This window comes from Ostrinia nubilalis, chromosome 19 (assembly GCF_963855985.1).
Source record: "Ostrinia nubilalis chromosome 19, ilOstNubi1.1, whole genome shotgun sequence".
Lineage (NCBI taxonomy): Eukaryota > Metazoa > Arthropoda > Insecta > Lepidoptera > Crambidae > Ostrinia > Ostrinia nubilalis.
This window is the reverse complement of record NC_087106.1, coordinates 14500014-14524470: the sequence shown is the minus strand read 5'-3', so window position 1 is coordinate 14524470 and position 24457 is coordinate 14500014. Positions and strand designations below refer to the sequence as shown.

Here is a 24457-nt window from a genome sequence, read left to right as displayed (position 1 = left end):
TATTAACTTTTGTAAATTTTTCACGAGATGGTATCAGAAATAAAATGGCAGCATGCTCAGAAACGTAAGTTTATTCAGTCTTAGGGACGACCGAGCGAGACGGCGGGGCGTCGAGACTAGATGCGTGCGCGTCGGCGGCGGGGTCGGGCGGCGCGGGCGCGGCGGCGGCCGGCTCGGGGTCGGCGCGCCAGTCCAGCGCGCCCGGCGCCCAGATGGCGGCCAGCGAGCGGAACGGGTCGTAGGCGCGCGGCGCGGGCGGCGGCGCCGCGAAGCCCGGCGGGGGCCGCACGCCCGCGAAGCCGCCGCCCCACGCCCACGCGCTCGAGCCCGGGCCCGTCCACAGGGATCCGTATGCGATCATGCCGGAGTTGTCGTCTGAAAACATTCGTCGGTTCTCATTTTACAGTGTGTTCACACATTATTTTCGCACCGCAAGATCATAGGCCTATATTCACAAACATTACTATGAGGTCTCACAGTGCGCGTGGACGCATACTACAGTGGTACACGAACTAATCACAGAGCGCAATTTAACGCTGTGCGTTCGATTTGCTGCTTCACTTATGCAAGCATTTATGAATACGAGCGAAAATCTGCGAGTTCGTAAGTCGAAGCGGGCGAAGGGTGACTCACCGAAATCGTTGCGGTAGTCGGGCTGCACGGGCGAGTAGGCGGGGCGGTCGCGCGGCGCGGGCGCGGGCGCGGGCGCGGGCGCGGAGGGCGCGCGCCAGGCGGGCGCGGGCGGCGCGTCGCCGTTGAAGTAGAACAGCGACTGGTCCGCCGCGCGCTCGCGCTCCGCCTCCGCGCGCCGCCGCACGTCCGACCCGATGGGCGGCAGCGGCGCCGCTCCTGCATCGGGCGACACGGTTATCGATTTTTGTTCAACTAGTTCAACATCCGAAACGGCCGAAATAGACGAGAAATAGCAATAAAGAATTGAACTAAAAATTGAAAAAAAAAAACTATAAAATCCTAAATAATTTTAATTTAAAATAAATTGCGAGATATGTAAAGCCTGGTCCGTATATTGCTATCGCGACTGTGCGACGGGCGCCCGCAGTGAGTGTGCGAGCGCGACAGCAACATAATTACGCGCGAGCGATAAGGATGGGTAGCTCGGGGTCATTGGACAAAATTCTACGTGCTCACGGACCAGGCTTCAGTCAGCGGCTGATTCGCTGTGAAACGACGTATTTGTAATCTACTGTGCAAAGATGCGTTCGAACGTTTCGTATTAACATTTTCCATTCTCCCAACATCGACGCGACGCAACATCATAGATTTTTTCATTGAACCAGTCAAATCAATAACTAGAGATACTTCAACAATATAAATCAGCGGGCGACCGACCTCCCGCGGGCTGCCCGGGCGCGGCGGCGGCGGCGGCGGCGGCGCCGGCGGCCACGACGGAGCTCCAGGTGGTGTCCCAGCGCACGGCGGCGGGCGCGGCGGGCGCGGGGGGCGCGGGCGCGGGCTGCGGCGGCGAGGCGCGCGGCGGGGAGGCGGGCGGGCGCGAGGCGCGGCGCCGCGCCGCCTTGTCGCGCCGCGCCAGCGAGCGGCCCGGCGGCGCGCGCGCGCGGGCCGGCGCCAGCAGCCGCGGCGGCGAGCTGGCCTCGCGCCGCGCTCGGGTCGCTAGCCGTGCGTCCTCCGCTCTGGAAGACACAATACTGATTGAGGTAAGGAACTTTCGGATTCATCGTGGAGGCGGTCACTCCTGGAGTTGTGACGATGCCAAATGACATCATCGTCGTCTCAGCCATAGGACGTCCACTGTTGAACATAGGTCTCCCCTAATGCTTTCTATGTTGCCCGGTTGGTAGCGGCCTGCGTCCAGCGCTCTCCTGCTATCTTTATGATGTCGGTCCACCTTGTGGGTGACGCGGCCTCCACTCCAGAACCATGCTGCCCCATCAGCCGTCAATTCTGCGTACTATGTGCCCTGCCTATTGTTACTTCAGCTTGTTAATTCGTCGGGCTATATCAGCGACTTTAGTTCGTTTACGGATCTCCTTTCTGATTCGATCTCGTAAAGAAACACCGAGCATATATCCCTTTCCATAGCACCTTGTGCAACTTTGAGCTTCTGTATAATGCTTATAATAATGAAAAAATGACATAATGTTGCCGTATTAAAAAAACAATAAGTTAACACTGTGAAAAAGCGAATTAGATCAGGAGTAAAGTTGAATAGACAGTGCGGCAGCTCACCTGTTCTCTGGGTCGATGGGCTGGCGGCGCGGGCGCGGCGGGCGGCGCGGCGTGGCGGGCCGGTCGGGCTCGTCGGAGTCGTCGCGGCCGGGCTCGTCGGCGCGCGACGAGTCGGACGCCAGCGACGAGCCCACCGACGACTCCGCCGACGGGCCCTCCTCCTCGTCGCTCGAGCGCCGGTCCGTGGGCGTCGGGGGAGACGCTGATCTGCAATTCGAGTACGCGATTAACTAATTTTCTCGGCTTGGATACTGTTGATCAAATGTTTATTGTTTTCGTTAGCATTTCGATTATGAATCTGCAAATAATGTATCGAATTATAATCGATATCCAATGGGGTCCAATCGTTGAAGGGAATCGAGGCCATTGAGGCAAAAAAGTTCTCGAGAGGTGTTCACAGATCGAAAGGTGCAGTGCGAACAACTCCCATTTGAAAGATTGAAGATCTGGTGAGAGTCGCGGGAAGCACGCGGACCCGAACGTCATTCGGTGTCGAACGAACGAAGCTGACCTGTCCCGCTGCTCCGACTCGGGCGGCGGCATGGCGGCGGCGGCGTCGGCGTCCTCGCTGGAGCGGTCGTCGTCGGCGGGCGCGCGGCGCAGCACCTCGGCGCGCCAGCGCTCGAAGGCGCGGCGCTCGGCCTGCGGGTCCAGCGGCGGCGGGCGGCGCGCGCGGCGGCGGCGGGCGGCGGCGGGGGGGGGTCGGGGCGGGGCGGGCGGGGCGCACACGGCGCGCAGGTCGAGCGGCGCGCGCGCGGGCGGCGGGCCGGGCCGCTGGGCGCGCGCGCGGCGCAGCGAGCGCTCGGCGTCCACGGCGCCGGCGCCGGCCACGAGCGCGAGCGCGGCCAGCGCCAGCAGCACGCCGGCGGCGCGCAGGCCGGGCTCGAAGGGCGGGCGCGGCGCGTGCGGGCCGCAGGCGCGCAGCAGGGCGGCGGGCGCGTGCGCGTGCAGCGCGAACTCGAGGCGCGCGGCGTCGGCGCGCACGTGCAGCGCGGCGGCGACGCGCGCCAGCGTGTAGTCGGCGGTGAAGGCGAGGCGCAGCGGCCGCGACTCGTTGGGCGCCAGCGATATGGCCGCGCACGGCTGCAGCCGGAAACCGCGCGCCTGCAACGCGCTCTCGATTAGCGTCGGCGGGAGATGAGTGATAATAAAAAAAAAATAGAAAATTATCAATACTCACTTATAATAATTTCTACGACAGAACGAAACAATTTATTAATCAACTACAAATCTGATTGAATTTCATCATGTAGTAGGACGAATATCACAAAGTGGCACTTTATAGCATTGAAAACTAAAATAAAAACGTAAAAAAAAGACGGTATGTCGTCACCTGGCAGGGCTGTCCGGCGAGGCGCCAGTCGCGCAGCTGCAGCGGCACGTCGCCGGTGTTGTGCAGCGACAGCGCGCGCCGCACCACGCCCGCCTCCACGTCCGTCGGCGACGCGCACTCCGTCACCTGCCGCACACACCCACATTGTCACAAGTGCCCGTTGACTCCTCTTACATGTATTATTATATCACGTTCAACTACGATAACGTTACCTCGAAGACGATCGGCGCGCCGGAGCCGGGCCGGCGGCCGCCGAGCTCGAGGCTGGGGTAGGCGCCGCGGCCCCACACAGGAATAATCTCCACAATCGTCAAATTATTTCTGAAAACAAAAGAATCATGTCACACAACTGTCCTTGAAAACGACGGATACATAATATGAAACACGAAAAGCAAATGACAAGATGGAAACTGATAGAAGTTGAGGATAGTCATGATGAGATTAGAAAATATTAACGCAATATTAAAAATCGAATAATAGACGCAAATAACTTATTCACCTCAGGTACAAGTAGGCGGCGAGCGGCGCGGCGCGCGTGGGCGCGAAGCTGAGCGTGAGCTCGAGCTCGGCGCCGGGCGGCAGCAGCAGCACGGGCGCGCGCGTGGCGTTGCCGGCCGCGTGCTCCGCCACGCCCGCCGCGCCCGCGCGCGCCTGCCACGAGCCGATCGAGAACGCCTCCGCCGACCACACGCACTTGTGCTTCTTGCAGAACGATTCCAGGCCCTCCACGCTGCGAAATAGTCACGTAGATAATGTAGACTTGTTTGTCGGGTCTCCAGCGTATGTTTTTTTCTACACGAGCAACAAATACACGTCAGCATTCATCAAAATTCTTTTTTTTTATCCACAACGAGGAACATCTTGTGGCCTGTATCTCACCTGATGTGACTATCAGGCCGAAGGTGGAAGCGAGCTTCACCCGGAATCCTCAACCACGGAGGAACTGGCTATCTTACCTCTAACTGCCGGAACACAACAATGCTGTTAACATTGTCGTTATGGCGACAGACTTAGATAAGATGGTGGTAGCTAGCCAGGCGGACTTAGAACAAGCTCTACCAACAACCAAACCGAGCAGAAAAATCTGTCCCTACTGGGAATCGAACCCGGGGCCTCTGCGGCTGAAGCAGGTGGCCTTATCACTAGACCACAGAGGCGGTTAAAACTTTGTTTCAATACATTTTTGTTTCCATCAACAATGTTTTTGCTTTCCATACCCGGTGGAAAACACGCACGCAAAACATCCTCGCCGCGGGTCGGGGTTAGGGCATGGAATACCGGAATAAGTTTTATACCGATATTGATACCGGTATTGTAATTTCAATTACCGGTATACCGAAATTCCGGTATTTTTTCGGTATTTTTTCGGTATTTCTTGAGATACTGCTATTTACTGTTTAAATGTTTCCAAGAACGATTAATAAGTCTCGTTTCCGAAAAGTTATTAATAGGCCAGTAGAATAAGACGTGAAAATTAATCAAATCGGAAATAATTCCTAAAGGTTTTGTTTTAATAGTTTCATTTGTTGCTCATTAAGACTATCCTAAGTTTTCGACTTCGACGGAGGTGTGGTGGGCCCCCCCGAAAGGGGCATTTTTCCGGTTTTATGGTTATACCGTATAAATAAAGGACTTGCAGTATAGAAAATTGATCTTCATGGCAGGTGAAGGGCGTTTAATCCTGCATTGAATAAGACGAAATTCATATTATTTTAAACAAACCGTTTTCGTGCTTATCTTCGATAAAGTAAAAAATATGCGTATAATTAATTACCCTCTCTAAGTTCAATGGCTCGTCACCCGCTGGCTCCCAAGCCTTGAAAAGGGCCACCTTAACCAGCGTATTCCAGTCAAGCCTCGCGAGTTGGATTCGCCTATCCTTATTCATCCCAGCTGTTCCTTTACTACGGTTGCTGCGCCTCTTCCTTGCTCTCTCGTTCAAGAGACTTTCGTGCTATCTACTGTGGCTGCCCCTCTTCCTTGCACCCTCCTGTACGACTGCGTTGCCTATTCTTATGCCTGGTCCAAGGTTCGACTCCAATAATCAACAACAACAGTTTCATATTAAAACGCTGAAGAGTTTGTTTGTTTGAATGCACTAATCTCAGGAACTACTAGTTTGATTTAAATAATTATTTTTGTGTGGGATAGCTCGTAAATTGAGGAAGGCTATAGGATATTATACGATCACGCTACGTCTAATAGGGGCGAAGCAGTAAAGAAAAATGTTGCAAGCACGGGAAATAGTATTCAAACTATTTTCACGCGTACAAAGTTGATTTCGTGGCGTCGAACCTTGGACCAGGTATACGGCTAGGCAACGCAGTCGTGCAGTAGGGTGCAAGGAAGAGGAGCAGCCATAGTAGATAACACAGAGTCGTTCAAGAGAGTGCTGGGAAGAGTTTCAGCAACCGTAGTTAAGGATCGGCTGGGAACAAGGATAGGCAAATCCAACTCGTGTGGCTTGACAGGGATACGCAGGTTAAGACGGCCCTTTTCAAGATTTGGGAGCCGTGTGGTGACGAGCCATTGGACGTAGAGAGGGTCATTAATTAATACGTATATTTTCGTGCTTATTAAGATGCTCGTGCTCGCTTCAATGATATCAGCAGAACTGACTTGACTCAATCGATTATTGGAATCGATATGATGATTCGAATCATTATCATCTGAATCAATATTAAAAATAAGTATAAAAATAAAAAGAGATGGTGTAAAACCTATCAATGACTTTCCATTAGTTGAAAAACTGCCGATATTGCAAAATTAGATCACTTTTTTCGAAAAACCGAAATACCGGTATTTTCCCTTTAAATACCGGTATCAAAATACCGAAAATTTTGACCGGTATACCGGTATTTCGGTATACCGGTATCCATGCCCTAGTCGGGGTCAAGTTACTGTTACATAATCTGTAATTTTGGTTTAATTTTCAAGCTCTGTCGGCTCTAAGCCTTACTATCGCTGGAGTTTATATGCAACATTGTATTCGAACGCTAAGAGAAGGGCCCACTTCGTGGTGTCAATGACATGCGAGATATAAGCGAGATAAAGAGAGCACTCGAGCTAACAATAGTGACTGAGTTTCTTGCGCTGCTTCTTCTCAGCACTGGCCTATTTATTGTCCCGAAGCAGCGGTAAGGTTAACACTGGGACGTGTAAAAGTGCTTTTTTTTAAAGCCTAAAGCCCGGTCTGTGAGCACGTAGAATTTTGTCAAATGACCCCAAGCTACCCATCCTTATCGCTCGCGCGTATTTTTATTTATTTATTTATATTAGGGAAACAAACAATTTTGATATACAGACAAATAATCACACAAAAAATAGGACAGAAATTAGCAGTTTCCACAGTTAAAATTAATACAGAGTGCAGACTAAATATTAATTAAATAGTAATAAATTATACATTAATTTCTAAATGTCAAATAAATAAATACTTACTGCGTAATTATATTGCTGTCGTGACTGTGCGACGGGCGCCCGCAGTGAATGTGCGAGCGCGACAACAGCATAATTACGCGCGAGCGATAAGGATGGGTAGCTTGGGGTCATTGGACAAAATTCTACGTGCTCGCAGACCAGACTATAGTTGCAAAAATAAATGAGTTTTATAATTTTTTTACTCACTCCTTAGGGTGTAACAAATGGTCCGGGTCGTGGTGGGCATGGTGCGGGTGCGGGCGGTGCAGGTGGTGCGGCGTGAGCGCGGCGTGCAGCAGCAGCGCGCGCGTGGACGGGTTGCGCAGGCGCAGGCGCGCCGCCGCCGCGCCGCCCACGCCCGCCAGCAGCCCGCCCGCGCCCGCGCCCGCGCCCGCCAGCAGGCGCGGCCACTCCGCGCGTACTGATCCTGACACTGGTATCTGCACCACCTGCGGCATTTAGACACCGAGTTACAAAGTCGCACAGTCATGTGTAAGATAAGAATTTGAATTGATTAATCCGTCAGTTGAGTTACCCAAAAATACTCGACATATTTTATGTATTTCTACAGCTGTTGATTTTCTTAATAATTTAAAATATATTTTTTATTTTTTCAAACTAATGAAAACTGAAAATCACGCCAATTTTTTTTTTTATATTTATTTTCATAAAACCAAGGTACAATACAAGGCAGCAAAATCCGTGACAGCAATTTAAAAAAAAAAATCCGTGACTTCCAAAAGTGAAGCGTAGCACTCTGTGACGTCATACGAAACTTATTTATTAGGTACACCAACAATGTCACATACAGTTAATACTCTACTCTGGATGGAGTCATACCTCTGTAGTGTGTAAAAGCAGCGAGACGTTTTGGACGCGCGGCGAGAACATGGCGCGACGCGCGCGCAACAACTCCACGTCTTCACGCAGCGCGCCCGCTCCTTCCTGCGCTCGCCGTAACCACGCCGCGCCCTCTGTGAATACAATCGTTACGTTAGTTCGATTCACCATTACGATTTGATCAAACATTGGAGCAAACTTTGGCGCGGGACGTACCAGGCGAGTCGGTGTCGAGGCCGGTGTAGCAGCGCGGGCGGCAGGCGCGCTCGGGCGCGTACTCCACCGCGCCCACCGCCTGCGTGCCCGCCGTCACCCAGCCCTGCCCCTCGGGCCTGCGAGCGAAACGAAACTATGTTACTCGCTCAGCTTACGTTACTTGAACTGACACCACAAATTACACAACTTGGAACACTGTTTTTCAACCGACTTCAAAAAAGGAGGAGGTTCTCAATTCGACCCGTATGTTTTTTTTTTTTTTTTTTTCTATGTTTGTTACGCGATAACTCCGCCAATTATGAACCGATTTGAACAAATCTTTTTTCGGCGTATAGGTAATACCTCAAGGGTGGTCCCATTTAAATTTAATAATAGAAAAAACAACCCCCAAGGGTGGAAAATTGGGGATGAACTTTTTTATACGCAATATCTCCGCCGATTATAAATCAATTTGAACGATTATTTTTTTGTTGAATAGGTATTATCAAAAGGGTGGTTTCATGCGAATTTGAAGAAAATATTTCACCCCCAAGGGTGGAAAATTGGGGATGAACTTTTTTATACGCAATATTTTTAATTTTTAGTTTTTTTTTGTGTTCACGCATTTGAAGTCGGTTTTATTTTTTTAAAAAGTTAATTATTATCTTTATTTATTTGGGGGCTTTCGCCTATTGAGAACGGATACGTACATGAAGGACACGGCGGGATCGGGCTGCAGCTGCGTGACGTCGACCACGCGCATGTTCATCGCCATCGAACTCTCCAACACCAGCGGCGCCGTGGACCACACGTACTGCAAGAACGGGACACGTGAGTCTCAGTTCGAAGGCGACCGCAGCCGAAGGGCCGAGGCGGGGCGGTACTCACGGGCGCGGCGGGCGCGAGGCGCAGCGCGTGCGCGCGCAGGCGGCCCTGGTGCGCGTGCAGCGACACGGGCGCGCGCGACTCGAAGTGCGCCGTGCTCACGTGCACGCTGCCCGTCAGCACGCCCGCGCGCGCCGGCGCCACCACCGTCAGCCACGCCTGCGCGCGCTCGCCCGGCTTGATGCAGCGCTGCAACAACCGACACCGTCAGACGTCGCGCTCGGGGACACCGACGTCACATCAAAATCAAAATTTTCTTTATTTGTTTAGACTAATTAAATTAGTACTTGCAAATCGTCAAATGCTCTTAAGGAGCCTATACATGTCTCATTCTTTTTTTGCCCTACCAGCGCTTCGAGACAAACATTTGGCAAGTGCTGAGAAGAAGCGCCGCATCAAACTCAGACACCACTGTCTGCCGGTTTAAAAAAATATAAAAAAGTAGGAAGTTACAATACATTCAGAAGCAAGTTACTTACCACCCGCTCCCGTTGATAGAAGGTGGCCTTTAAGACGCCCATCTAGCACGAGACCGCGTGGCAGTTTTGAATATATTTCTTTAGTGCCGTGCTAATTTCTAGGTTAATTGTTGCGTTTTGATACATATATATTTTATGTCAGGTATATCTTTCCTTGACCAGTCCCCGAAGGCAGCGCCTGTTCACAGACATGACGTGTGAACCAGCCATCGCTTCACTCGACCATATTATAGGGAATGTAACGACCCGCCTCACACGCCACTACCACACATCATCCGAGGGACTCACGCAGGCGGGCAGCGCGAGCTGTGCGGCGGGCAGGCGCAGCGCGTGGGAGCGCACGCACAGCGTGGCGGGCGCGGGGTTGTGGATGCGCAGCGACACGCGCCGCGTCGACGACACGCTCACCGCGCCCATCCGCAGGTGGCCGTCCGATGAGTTCGGCCACTCCCATTCCTGTCCACAACGAAAAATAACGCTCAGTGTTATTTCGTACGCCTAAGGTACAAATTCTATTTCTTTACTCTACAACGGATAAGAAGTACATAAGACCAATAACTGCGCTGGGCCGACTGATACCCGTTCTGCGTTTCAATTCAAAATGGAGTAGTTCGACGTCGCAGCCTCCAGAGTGGTACCGACCAGGTGCAGGGCGCCGGCGTGCAGCAGCACGGGCAGCGAGAGGCGCGTGAGGTTGGTGCGCAGCGTGAGCGCCGCGCGCAGCGACGTGCCCGTCACGGCGCGCAGCCGCACGCGCGCCGCCACCGCCTCCGCGCCCGGCTGCAACACGAGCGGCGTCAGCGCCCCCACCTGCAACGGACGAACGTTGCTCAAAACCAACATACTGCTAAAAACATTCGGAAAATCAGCATCACGATTGAAAATATAACAGTTGTTTATATCGGGTAAAATGACTCACGTGAAAGTGTTTCTCGATTTCCGGTCCGTAGTCGATGGCACTGATTAACACGGGCACGGGGAACTCGTTGCGCACGCGTACTTCTCGTTCCCGTAGCGCTTCATCCCGCGACGCTGTCACAACCCTACCGAGGAGGACCGTTTTAATTTATAAAAATAAATAATTCGGTTTCGATACCATTAGACACATATTCATGTTCTTCATGCTTCCATATAAAATTACATATCATGAACATATAGTCCATGTACATTTCGCGTGGTCGGACCGTGACCAATTTGCTTGCATTTTGAAACTGCCATTATGTTTTGCTCAAACAGCCTACCAATACACCATAAGATGCTTTAATTGATTACTCGAGAGTGAATAAACTAAGCAATGAGACAGAATAAGACTTTTTAAAACATTAATCATATCTGGCAGTATGCAGTGAGTAGCTCCAATCTACAGTCTACTCACTCGAGCTCGGCGGGCGTGAGGTGCAGTGTGCCGGGCAGCAGGCGCAAACTGTAGGGTAGGCTGGAGGCGCCCAGCCGCACGTAGCCGCCGCACCACGCGCCCTGCTCCGGCGGCGCGGCGCCCACCCCCGCGCCCCCGCTCGTGTATGACGCCCATAGTCGCGCGACTGTGGAATTCAAGCATTTTCCTAAATTATACAATTACAACAAAAAACAACCACAAGAAACACTCAATGGATCTCGATACAAGGCAAATAAGATTTTCAAAAAAAAGTTGTATTGTATGTATTGAAGATGTACTCACAATCTAAAGTAAGTTGCAAAGTCTCCGTCGCCTCCTGATGCGGGTCGAGTTGTGACCTCAGTAAGCTTAAGTATGCGCCCTCTGGTTTCACACCTGCAACAACACCACACACTGTAATGCTGTAGGATTTTTACTCCCCATTCGTTTACATTTTTTTTATCCACACGAGGAAGCTCTTTGCCTGCATCTCACCTGATGGTAAGTGATGATCAGACCGAAGGTGGAAGCGAGCTTCACCCGGAATCCTCAATCACGGAGGAACTGGCTATCTTACCTCTAACTGCCGGAACACAACAATTGCAATGCTGTTAACATTGTTGTTATAGCGACAGACTTAGGTAAGATGGTCAACGGGACTAAGCAGTGAACTCTAAAGACAAGGGCTGCCACAATAGATCAAACCTGGTCGAGCTGGCGCAAATGAAGGCTCAAAAAACAATAATAATAATAATAGGTACGATGGTGGTAGCCAGCCAGGCGGACTCATTCGCAATATCGCAATGCTGACCATTAGTAGTGGTCTTCTCAAGTTGCTGGCCGTTGTGCTGCTGCGGCGGCGCGTCGGGCGGCGGCACGAGCGGCACGGGGCGCGGCGCGCAGCGGGCGCCCCATAGTGACGCCTCTACTCGTTCCGGCGTGCTGCCGCTGTTGCCCGCTAGTATGTCGAACTGCGGGGAAATATTGCCCACGTGACTTTACAATATCAGACAAAAATGCAGCGATAGATAAAACGCACACTGGTTTTCCGTAATTGATTTATAATGGAATGAATAATCAGACAAACTATTTTATCATCCACCTTTAGAAATTACTTTAAACTATAGCAAAATAAACCTGTTGAAACAGAAACCTGGCAAAAAATATAGATTTCATAAAACTAACTTTCTCGCATGTAATTCAGATCTTAGTGAAATAGATTGGGATCAGTACGCTGACTTGGGGTGTGACAACTTCGTACAGGTGTTTTACAACCACGTTTGGGAAATAATAGAAAAACATACTCCAATGTCTAATTCGCAAAATTCGTGGCCCACGTGGTTCTCCCGTGGATTGATTAAAATATTAAAAGAGAAAAATAAATACCACAAAAAGTTCAAAAAATACAACAATCCACGCGATTTCGACGCATTCACTGTACTACGATCTAGAGCTAAAAATGAACTCGATAGGTGCTATAAAACTTATTTGGAAAGAACTGAGGAGAGCATTAAGTGCGATATCAAAGCGTTTTGGCGATATACTAAATCAAAAAGGGCTACAAATTCACTACCTCACCATATGCATTATAATTCGGACTTTGCAGATAATGGTGCAGACATCGCCAATCTTTTTGCAAAACACTTTTCGTCTGTCTATAACAAACCTTCCACACACACGTATATACCTAGTTTTCCCGAGTCATCTAGAAGTGTTTCCTCTATTATATTGTCATTGAAGGAAGTAACTTCAGCTCTTGACGCCATAGATGTTACTAAGGGTGCTGGGCCGGACGGAGTACCACCGATATTTATCAAGCAGTGTAAGACTGTTTTGGCGATCCCTCTTTGTCTATTATACAATAAAAGCCTAAATACAGGTACTTTTCCCGAGTTGTGGAAAATTGCTAAAATAGTACCCATTTTTAAGTCAGGAGACAAAACTGATATAACTAACTACCGACCTATCAGCATACTCAGTTGTTTCGCAAAAATATTCGAAAGTTTAGTTTACAAATATGCATATTTTCATTTAAAACCAATAATTAGTACAAAACAACATGGCTTCGTAGGCGGTCGTTCCACTTCCACTAATCTTCTAACTTATGTTCATGACCTTAACATGGCCTTTAATAGACATGTGCAAGTAGATTCAGTCTATATTGACTTCGCTAAAGCCTTTGACAAGGTAGACCATCGCATTCTTTGTTTGAAGGCTCATCACGTTGGAATTCATGGTGTTCTCCTCCGGTGGCTGGTATCTTATTTGTCGCGGCGTACACAGTTGGTAGCAGTGCATGGCTATGATTCAATCCCGTATAATTCCACCTCTGGGATTCCACAGGGTTCAAATTTAGGACCCCTTTTATTCATTGTATTTATTAATGACCTAATCGATTCCATGACATCAAATTGTATAGCCTATGCAGATGATATTAAAATATATCGTGAAGTGGTGTGTGTGGAAGATGCTATGATTTTGCAGGACGATGTTGATAGGGTACAGAACTGGTGTGTGTATAATGGCATGTCTCTGAACATCTCAAAATGTTGCCTTGTAACTTTTACAAAAAAAAAATCCCCTTTTCAGTATCTCTACAACATTAATCGCATCCCTTTGAGCCGACAAAATGTAGTCAAGGATCTCGGAGTGTGGCTGGACTCCAAATTAAGCTTCACGTACCACTATGACAATATTATAGCAAGGGTTAATAGGACTATTGGTTTTATTTTAAGGACTACAAAGCCGTTTCGAAAGCCTGCTAGCATCTTGACATTGTACTTTACGCTCGCAAGAAGTGTCTTGGAGTATAACTCGATTGTTTGGTCTCCATATTATAATATTCATGTTGATCGGTTGGAGTCTGTCCAAAGACGTTTCCTACGTTATTTATGCTCGAAATTGGGCCTTCGACGTAAACTACCTTCCTACGAAAACAGACTTCTCTACTTCAAAGTGAATACACTGCAGTGTAGACGTTCTATACAGGATCTAGCTATACTGTATAAGATTGTTAACAATCATTATGATGCCATGGATTTATTGAGCCATTTATCACTTAAGACGAGCGGTAGTAAGAGAAGGTTGAAATTATTCTGTATTCCTGTTTGCAGCAACAATGTAGCATATAATAACCCTCTGTTTCGAATGTGCAGATTATATAATGATAATGCCACCAATTTAGATATATATTTTCAAAATTTTTACTCATTTAAAAAAACAATTGAATTATGCATTAAGTAAGTAAACGTAGCCACTGATATTTAACCTGTTCAAGCTCCATATCTTAATTATTCTTATATAAATGTTGTGTGCAACATTCATAGGAATATAATTTAAATGTGAAACCTAGTTAAGTTATCATTGTAATTTTATTGAATTGTATTCTGTGGTTGTGCCTTTAAATAAATAAATAAATAAATAATAATAGCCACAAAAGACGTATTTTGTATTTGTCATTTAATTGAATTTTAAATTATATCAAACTGGCGCGGACTCATGGCAGGCGATTTAAATTATTGAAACAGTGCATATTATCACGCTAGCACTCACACTGGTTATAGGTGACGTCACTCAGAGGCAGGCATAGCGTTGTTTATAATAAGTAATAATTAATAAAATATGGCCGAATGTGCATCTCTGTTTCAAAAATTACTCATGGTCACGCCTGCCACGAGTGTTTACTTCAAGTATAAACAATGCAATGTATGGAAATTGTAAATCATTTTATAGTAGTCGTATAGGTACCGTGTGCGGCGGGTCGCGCGAGCCCGAGGCGCGCAGGCTGAGCACGGGCGGCAGCAGGAAGGTGCCGGCCGGCGCCGCCGCCGCCTCCACCGCCACCACCAGCCCGCCGCCGCCGCCCACGTTGTCGCCCTTTATTCTGTATAGTAGTCGTATAGGTACCGTGTGCGGCGGGTCGCGCGAGCCCGAGGCGCGCAGGCTGAGCACGGGCGGCAGCAGGAAGGTGCCGGCCGGCGCCGCCGCCGCCTCCACCGCCACCACCAGCCCGCCGCCGCCGCCCACGTTGTCGCCCTTTATTCTGTATAGTAGTCGTATAGGTACCGTGTGCGGCGGGTCGCGCGAGCCCGAGGCGCGCAGGCTGAGCACGGGCGGCAGCAGGAAGGTGCCGGCCGGCGCCGCCGCCGCCTCCACCGCCACCACCAGCCCGCCGCCGCCGCCCACGTTGTCGCCCTTTATTCTGTATAGTAGTCGTATAGGTACCGTGTGCGGCGGGTCGCGCGAGCCCGAGGCGCGCAGGCTGAGCACGGGCGGCAGCAGGAAGGTGCCGGCCGGCGCCGCCGCCGCCTCCACCGCCACCACCAGCCCGCCGCCGCCGCCCACGTTGTCGCCCTTTATTCTGTATAGTAGTCGTATAGGTACCGTGTGCGGCGGGTCGCGCGAGCCCGAGGCGCGCAGGCTGAGCACGGGCGGCAGCAGGAAGGTGCCGGCCGGCGCCGCCGCCGCCTCCACCGCCACCACCAGCCCGCCGCCGCCGCCCACGTTGTCGCCCTTTATTCTGTATAGTAGTCGTATAGGTACCGTGTGCGGCGGGTCGCGCGAGCCCGAGGCGCGCAGGCTGAGCACGGGCGGCAGCAGGAAGGTGCCGGCCGGCGCCGCCGCCGCCTCCACCGCCACCACCAGCCCGCCGCCGCCGCCCACGTTGTCGCCCTTTATTCTGTATAGTAGTCGTATAGGTACCGTGTGCGGCGGGTCGCGCGAGCCCGAGGCGCGCAGGCTGAGCACGGGCGGCAGCAGGAAGGTGCCGGCCGGCGCCGCCGCCGCCTCCACCGCCACCACCAGCCCGCCGCCGCCGCCCACGTTGTCGCCCTTTATTCTGTATAGTAGTCGTATAGGTACCGTGTGCGGCGGGTCGCGCGAGCCCGAGGCGCGCAGGCTGAGCACGGGCGGCAGCAGGAAGGTGCCGGCCGGCGCCGCCGCCGCCTCCACCGCCACCACCAGCCCGCCGCCGCCGCCCACGTTGTCGCCCTTTATTCTGCACACGAAACAATTATGTCACAAAACTAAATAAATATGTGTGGCAGTGTTTCTAGCCATATTTTTCAACAGTCATAAAATGATGAAAATTGATAGCAATTATCGTTTACAAAAAAATATTGTATTCAGACTTTATGCGATATGTTTCTACAATAAGGGCATCTCCAATAGTAACTATAAACACACAATAATAAAGTACTATGTACAGAAAGTTCTCCGCGAAGGTATTTAAAATAATGTCTCAAAGTCGAGCACCGTTTAGTTTACATACGTCAATGATCGGTACTGTGCCGATGCGATATGGGTGACAGCTACAAGAAGCTACTGTGTTGCCTAGATGGCACCACATGTGCACACATTTTTGCGCACCGCAAGTGAAGAATACGCGCTCGAACGTCACTCACTACTCACGTGATTCCTGTGAATTGAACCCGCCGGAGGTACGCCGTGTTTTGTTTTCATTGCCTCCTCGGGGAGATGGACAGGCCTGCTGCAAGCTATTGTGCGGTCGCCGAGCACGTAGAATTTTGGCCAATGACCCCAAGCTATCCATCCTTATCGCTCGTGCGTATTTATATTGCTGTCGCGATTGTGCGATGGGCGGCCGCAGTGAGTGTGCGAGCGCGATAGCAACATAATTACGTGCGAACGATAAGGATGGATAGCTTGGGGTCATTGGACGAAATTCTATGTACTCGGCGACCGGGCTTTACAAGGTATTGGCACCTGATGTACGCGGTGAGCGGGCGCGGCTGCGCGGTGTGGGCGGTGTGCGCGGCGTGCGGGACGGCGGGCGGCGGCAGGCGCAGCTTGAGGCGCACGAGCGCGCGCTCCTGCTGCGGCGGCACGCGCCACGCCTCCCGCGGCGCCGCGCCGCCGCCGCCCGGCAGCCGCAGCCCCACCCACGAGCCCGACGAGTACACCTCGCGCACCTGCCGCAGGAAAAACTTCATTAAACGCACACGATCCAACTCTCTCGATCACTTTTTAGGCCGACGACTACACTAAAGTCCGGTCGCCGAGCACATTCACTGCGGCCGCCCGTCGCACAGCCGCGACAGCAATATAATAATTGCGCGCGAGCGATAAGGGTGGGTAGCTTGGGGTCATTGGACGGCGACTGGACTTTACAACTTACTTTGTTACAGAATAAAAATACGTATTACGAAGTACCTAATTTAAGCCTTGTTCACAATAGTCGAGTAATTTAGTCGAGTGGCCAGTGATTTAGTGTAAAGTACAGCTAACTAGCAGCGATACAAAAGGTCGATTCGACTGTCGAACTGACAATCTATTCTCTCTTCCCATCTTGTGTATTTGTCGTAATGTCTCGTTCTCCCGCCAAAATATGTCAAAGTCAAACCCCTGCTATTCCAAATGACCATGACATTGGATTTATTTACATTTGGTATCGCTTCTCGTTGGCCGTACTTTAGTTTAGTAACTAAACGTGTCCGAACACCAAAAATTTAGTCTAGTGGAAATGGAGTGATTTTCTTCTATTTTGTCAGGTGAAAGCACCCCTCACCACGCTCACTCGGTCACCGGCTAAACGACTCCGAACCGGGCGATTTAGTCGATTTCATATAAAAACCACTTGTAAACTTTACTCGACCAAGGTGCGAATGGTTTTTTGGTCAGCGGCGATTAGTTTAGTTACTAAAGCAAAATTGCTCTACTAAATTACTAGACTACTGCGAACAAGGCATTAGTCTCCGTCTCGTTCCCGATGAACATCGACTAACTTTCCACCTTTGTTCTATGGACGGTTCATTTAACTTAACTCCCTGAATGATCTCCAGCATAGACCCATTACTTCCCGTTACGCACCTGCACGGGCTTGTCGGTGGGGTTGTAGAGCGTGAGCACGGGGTCGAGCGTGGCGTTGTGCGGCACGCGCAGCCCCACCAGCGGCCACACGCCCCACGCGCTGGCCACGCCCTCCGCCGACACCTGCGTCACACAAACGTCGTATATACTTCAACGATTACGAAACATCAAGTGGCAAAAATCTAAAACTAACAACCCGGTATTGAGTAGCGCCCTTCTGTAAATGTCATAGCTGGGACGGTTCAGTGTAGGTCATCAATACATACATCACGACAGCTTCAGTCCCTCAACTTTAGCTGGCGATGGAGCGTGAGCCATTAACTGACGTCACAAGTAACTCAAATTTTATTTTGATTCTCTACACTCTAATAGATATAAATGACTACCGTTATGACAAGATCGTGATAACGGGTAATCAGTAAAATTAAATATTCCACTAACAAAATATACAATCGGTGTCGTAAATTTTTTATTACGTCTTATGATATTGTTATATCAGGCAACAAAGTAATGGTTGTGGTTTTTAAAAACAAATAACTACGTTCATAATTCTAAACTTAACGACAAAGAATCAATTCCACTCAGGATTTGGGCACAATGCTCCCCGGTCCCTAAAACGTTGAACAGCAACAGTCGCGCAACTTGTTCATTTTTTTACTTTCTATAGTCGTGACTAAGAAAAATAGTGTTATTTGTTAAGTACTATTGCACGATCGCTAACTTGATTTCGCAAATACGTGTACCTACATTGCTTCGTATTACGTGTTAAGTTGTTAACTGATCAATGCTAATATGATGTAACAGCACTGACCGGGTACTTGTAGACCCCGAGCGAGGTGTGTATGTAGAGGTGCGCCGCCACGGGCCCCTCGCGCCGGCCCAGGTACACCACGCTGAACGTCGTGTTGCCGTTGGGCGGCAGCGTCTGCGGGCGCAAGCGGCCGGTTAGAAGCATCGCATGTCCCCAGTGAACCGGCAAATATACAACATAATATTACGCGAGAAATTATTGGCAATAAATCAGTTATGTAAGTAGAAGTTTTCAGTCAATGTTGTATAATATAATAAAAAGAATTAATAACACAGTACAAAAAATATTTAGACGCAGAGTTTCATCAACAGTGGTTTTCTAAATCTCCTGGCCTTCCGTGCGCCGCCTGCCGTTGCCCAGCCCGCGCAGAGACGCAGGAAAAGTTCGAGCTTGACGGCAGCGACGCGAACGTCAAAATGCGAGCTTTTCCCGCGCCCCGGCGCAGGCTACTCCACGCGCTGTAGATTCTCTCGATCCTTGGTGCTCTTCCAAAATATACAATCAACCTTTAAAATTTTATTCATTCACTATTACATCAGTTTAAATATCAGTTTTTAGTAGGTACATAAAAAATGATACAATAACACATCATTTAGAATGTATGAAAGCTTAAATCCCCAAAAATATTTTCTCATAATAATTTACAGAAAATCAATATTAAAACATGTCTATTGGTGCTTGTAATATTAACATAATCACAAAGGTACATTCATAGATAACATAAAATGATGTAATAGTAATAAAGGTCAAGTCAATAGCTGATAATGAGCGTCACATGAGAGGTGTGTCCTGCAACAACACGCAGTTACGACGGTCACTAACAGCTCCGAATACGAAGTGCAAATAAGATAATGAATTAGCGTGTTTCATACGGAATAAACAATAGGTGCCTCAGATATCACTATCGTTAACGACGGCATCATAAACGTTAGTCCAAGGACTATTGGTCTGTCGCTTAAGAAAATACTGTAAAAAGGCAAACAGATAAAAAGTTAAACAACACAGTGTTGTTAATTGCTGCAACAATTTATATTAATGAGGAAACTAAGCAAGTATCTAAGTGAATAAAAACTCAAGTCAGTCACGCAAGCTCGCATAATTCAAACAAATGGCCGGGTAAAGTGCTTGCTCACAATTCAATAACAATTTCATTTTCTTTAGTCTCCAATGAAACCTTTGAAGCATACAAAACACACACAAACTGTATTTAAGTAAATCCCAAATAATAGAGTGGGTGTCAGACGTTAACGAGCCAAAATTCCGAGTCTTACGTACTAGCAGACGTGCAACCCGGGCACAAACATAAAGCGACAAATTAATTTCATAGCACATGGCGTGCATTAACTTTAACAGTTTAACAGTTGTTATGAGGGGCGAACACTAAAAAGTTAATTTGACTATGTCAGGCAATTTTAATCTAGTTTTTATGCTATGCTTATATTTTTGTTAATCGTTACACCAGTTCTAAAACTTCATTCGTGATATACATAGATAGCCTCTCTCTTGAATCTAAAGTTTTAAAAGTTCTTTACTACATAGTAATGATAATAAAGAATGATAATTATGCTTGCATGTTACTACTATGTTTATATTTGATTGTAAACAAACACTATGCAAAGGTGGTCTGATAATGTAATCGTTTAATTAAAAGTGTGATTATATCGTTACGGCGAGATGTGCGATATGCGGTGCTTTATCTCGGAAACCTACATCATTGTGTTATCCAAACAAGCGGCTGCCGCGTAACTAACCGCTTGTGGTGTGAATGTGATATCGCGGCGTTCAAAATATTGCGGTAGTCGATAAAGCACTGCCAGTGGCCAGCGCCTCCCGCGTCACAAACTCACAAGGCCGCCGTGAGCCGTCCCAACGTGACAGATCGGCCGGCGACGACGCGATCACTCACTGCTGTCATTAGGGTTTTTATCTTCCTTCCGCCCAAAACGAAGTATATTGTAAGCTAATAATGGAACAGATATAAGAGATGGTTACTGTATCTTAAACTAGCAGTATTTTTCTAAATAAACAGATACCATTTCCTAATTTGGTCAGTCAAACTTTACTGCTTTATAAATTATATTGAATCAGTAATATTTAACCAGATTTTTAGTTTTTAGTTATATCTTTCACTCAATTCTACTTCAAAACCCTCTTATCCGTATTTTAGCGGTGTCATTAGCTTCAGCTAGGTGTAATGTTACACTTTGGCTTGTTAATTGACAACAAGGCTTGTTAATTAATTCGATTTGTCTAGCGTGTAAGCTTAAAATCAATTAAATAAACAATGTGTAGTATTTAACACTAATTACAACCATCATTTACTTTTAAATTAACTGTCTAAAAGTGACGATGACGTGAAGAAGTGGAAGCACAAGTTTTTTCTTGTTAATCAATTAAATTTAATTGTGTATTCATTTTTTTAAACAGCTGCTTAGTAAAAAATGCAACATCGTGCTTCCTTGTATTCAATAAAACGAAATAGGTTCATATGATAAAATGATAATAATGCGACCACAAAAACAGGCGATATATGGTGTCTGTTGTCCTGACAGGATACCACAAGTTTGTCGTCGCCAATGAAACAGAAGGTCTAGTGTCGGTGGCCGCCGTGACGCGCCCGACCGCGATAACCGCGCGAGGCGGGTCACAACGTCACACACCACCACAAGACCAAACAGGAAGATAGCAAGTCCATACTGCCCACGAACGCAAAGTGATCAACGCGCATTATAATGGATAGACGCAAGAGATTTTACCTACATGTTGGGAAATCTTTACATTGATTTCTTCATTTTTAACTACTTGTTACATCTCTGTATTACAGGACTGCATGTTGAGGCCCCAGACAGAGCCTACTGCACACCTTTTATACTGCTGAACTGGCTGCACAATACATCATAAATATCGACAGCAAAGTGATGTCGTCTCCAACTCTTATCTATGTTTTCAAAGACAATGTTTACAAGCAAAATGTAAATCTATACTAATATTATAAATGCGAAAGTAACTCTTGACTGTCTTGCTTTCACGCCTAAACTACTGAACCGATTTTGATGAAATTTGGCATAGAGATAGTTTGAGTCCCGGGAAAGGACATAGCATAGTTTTTATCCCGGTTTTTGAAACAGGGACGCGCGCGATAAAGTTTTTCTGTGTCAGACAAAATTCCACGCGGGCGAAACCGCGGGCGGAAAGCTAGTAATTTTATAAAAGAATAATAAATTTGTAGAGGAACCTAGAATTATCTAATCTATTATATTTATATCTATTACAATAACAGTATAAAACATAACATATTTAGGTACACCACATTGTCACCAGAAGTGAACCATATAGCATATACTATTACGCCAATGAAATATTGTAATGCATGATGCTAATGTGGGTGGCGTGAACTATGACGGCGGGCATCGCGTCGCTTACGCACCTTGGACTCGAAGAACGAAGCGTGGAAGTCGGGCGTGGTGCCGGCGACGGAGGCGAGGTGCACGGTGCTGTTGGCGGTGTTGGTGAGCGCGACGGTGAGCGCGTGCGCCGCGCCCAGCGCCGCGCGCCCGAAGCGTAACGATGCTGGCTCCAGCCGCAGCGCCTCCGCCGCCGCCCCCGTGCCTAAGCCCTGATCCAAGGATTCTTTGCCCCATTCCTGCAAGTTACAAAACAATGCACTCTCATACCGACACCAACATAATGAAAAAGACAAGTGTTGAGGGGACCAGAGTAAACAATAAATACTGTACAGTGTACACACTTGGAAAACTATAGACTTCCTTTTAAATGACATTTTAAGTAAGTATTCAGGACTTAGTTGAAAACAACCACTTTCAGTTTCATTCTACACAACGAAAATTAAGTTTTGCGAGTGATACACAACAAACTGTTCTGCCTATTTGTTGCATTTTTAAACAAAAACTGCCAGTAGGTTTCTATCCAAGACAACGAGGCATAAGCATGCCCTGCTTTCTGTCTTTAACACTTTCATGGACAGTGAACTGCTATAGCATTCATTACAATTAAACTACTATTGTGTCTGGGTTACTGTCGGGGAAAGTGATAAATGAGTTAAGTCGAAGAAAACATGTATGGGTATTTTGATGTTCACCTCTGGCAATATATTTAAGTCTTTAATTTATTGCCCTTAGTTGTTAGATATTTTATGGACAGACAAGTATAAATACTACCTGAAATGATATCCCCTCGATGAAGGAGTCTTGAACTGTCACATCTGCAATAAGTAAAAATAAAATATAACAATATTTTATGAGAAAAAACACAACAATAAGGAAAGCCTAGTGACTAGTAAACAAGGCTACTCAGAAAACGAATCCCAAGATTGAACTGAATAGTGTAAAGCGGTAGTTACAAAAATACAAATGATAAATCTTCTACATTTTTTGTCACCTTATCTAATGAATATCCTATTCTTAAGAATCACTACATACCTATACAATGAAGGGTACTAATAGCAAACAGTATTGTAGCTGTGATAAATTTTGTTGAAGTTATATGCTCAGATAGATGTCAAACAATTTTATATCCAGGAGGGAGGTAGTTTGTTAATAACATTTCTTTTTAAATTTTAGGTACTTGAATAAACCATTGTAATTTTCTTTTCCATTGGTGATATTACCTACAACAATCAATGATACCTAGGCTTCTTAAAGACCAAAATACTAGTACAAGTGTAAGGTGTAAGCAAAATAAAATCGACAAGAAGTGCGCCGCGGCCCCGATCAAAAATAACATCGGAACGCGACAACTAGCACAAAACTTGCCAAATTATTGCTGCTATTCCAGCGCCTCGGGCTGCAGCCACTTCGGTCCTTAATTCAGGAGACCAGCTCAATCATATAAAAGCAGAGACGAAGCTCTAAATCGATTTTTACCATGGCTCTTTCCCTGGGCTGTCAATTTCGTGTTGAGTGATATATCCAATAAAGTCAAAACTAAAACATAACACCACACTATTTTTCGATACATTTTTATCAGTAGTTTATAATTATGCACTGTTCATTCACATTTCTCAAACACAATTCGACGATTTTATCAAATTGTTCCCACTCACATGCGATCATGCGCTCAAAAAGTCGTAAGAAACATTACAGACTAAAAAATATTTTCTCTTTTGACGTTTGGTTCGGATATTGATTTGGATATTTCGGATACAATAGTGGTGCTAAAACACTTGCAGATGTAACGGATATTTTTGGTATTAAAAATAAAATATAACCAAACAACGCAGAAACCAGTTTAGTGATGGTCAACTCGAGTAAGTAACTCGAGTTAACTCGAGTTGGGCGTAACTCGAACCCACTCGAGTTGAATTCTCTCTGACTCGAGTTCGTATCGTAAACCGAATGGATCCGACATGGACCGAAGATTGCCGATCATTTGAGTGTTGAGACTATGTTCATTTGAAGTTAACTTTAAACTGCCGGTTATTGTTGTAGATTTTCGTGTTTTATGTTCTGTTATTGAAAAATGCCAAGTGATAATAAATATAAATATTTTTTTTAATTAAAATTCAAGCCAAAAATCCATTAATTTAAAACAATATTTTTTTCTTTCTTACTTTAGTTAGTATGATTCTCCCAATACATTATAAATGATATGTTTTTAAATGTACGAAATACGAATCTGAGGGAATAAACTGCTAAAAATAAGTAAAAAACTGACTTGTCCATCCAGTTAACTCGATTTACGTAACTCGAGTTCAACCCGAGTTACGCGGATTTTAACTCGGGTTAAATCGAGTTTTGTTTTTCCCGAGTTGTCCCATCACTAAACCAGTTAACAGAAATTAAGTGTAAAAGCACAGAATAATAACAAGTACTGTAAAAGGGCCTTTTTTACTATTGTTCATTTCGTTGGAAGTGTAAAAAAAGCACTATTCTTTTGTTCTTTATAGACACAGCACAGCACATGCACAGCACTATTTTCTAAACGACAACTTGATGTTTTACGAAGTCTCTTCTAATGGTCAAGTAAAATAAATTCGATTGCATCACACTTATCATTATATCTTTTAAAATAATCATTTTATTGCTTTTTCGATAGATTTACAAAATAAACATTTTTTTATTTCA

The 24457-nt window shown here is 47.1% G+C and overlaps 1 protein-coding gene across 1 annotated transcript; it reads right to left on the bottom strand.

The window, feature by feature from the left end:
- Positions 1 to 1321: 1321 nt before the first annotated feature.
- On the bottom strand, positions 1322 to 23543 carry LOC135080991 (uncharacterized). Its single transcript, XM_063975716.1, has 24 exons — positions 23258 to 23543; positions 22553 to 22596; positions 21802 to 22017; positions 18375 to 18488; positions 17564 to 17686; positions 16460 to 16665; positions 14483 to 15731; positions 11547 to 11706; positions 11039 to 11131; positions 10736 to 10901; positions 10280 to 10403; positions 10003 to 10170; positions 9649 to 9816; positions 8885 to 9070; positions 8707 to 8810; positions 8018 to 8133; positions 7802 to 7935; positions 7169 to 7410; positions 4041 to 4271; positions 3754 to 3862; positions 3542 to 3667; positions 2720 to 3312; positions 2209 to 2415; positions 1322 to 1652 (listed from the first exon to the last, which is right to left on the bottom strand). Exons 1-24 carry the CDS (start codon positions 23349 to 23351, stop codon positions 1322 to 1324), a joined length of 5304 nt encoding a protein of 1767 aa, XP_063831786.1. The 5' UTR covers positions 23352 to 23543.
- Positions 23544 to 24457: the final 914 nt, after the last annotated feature.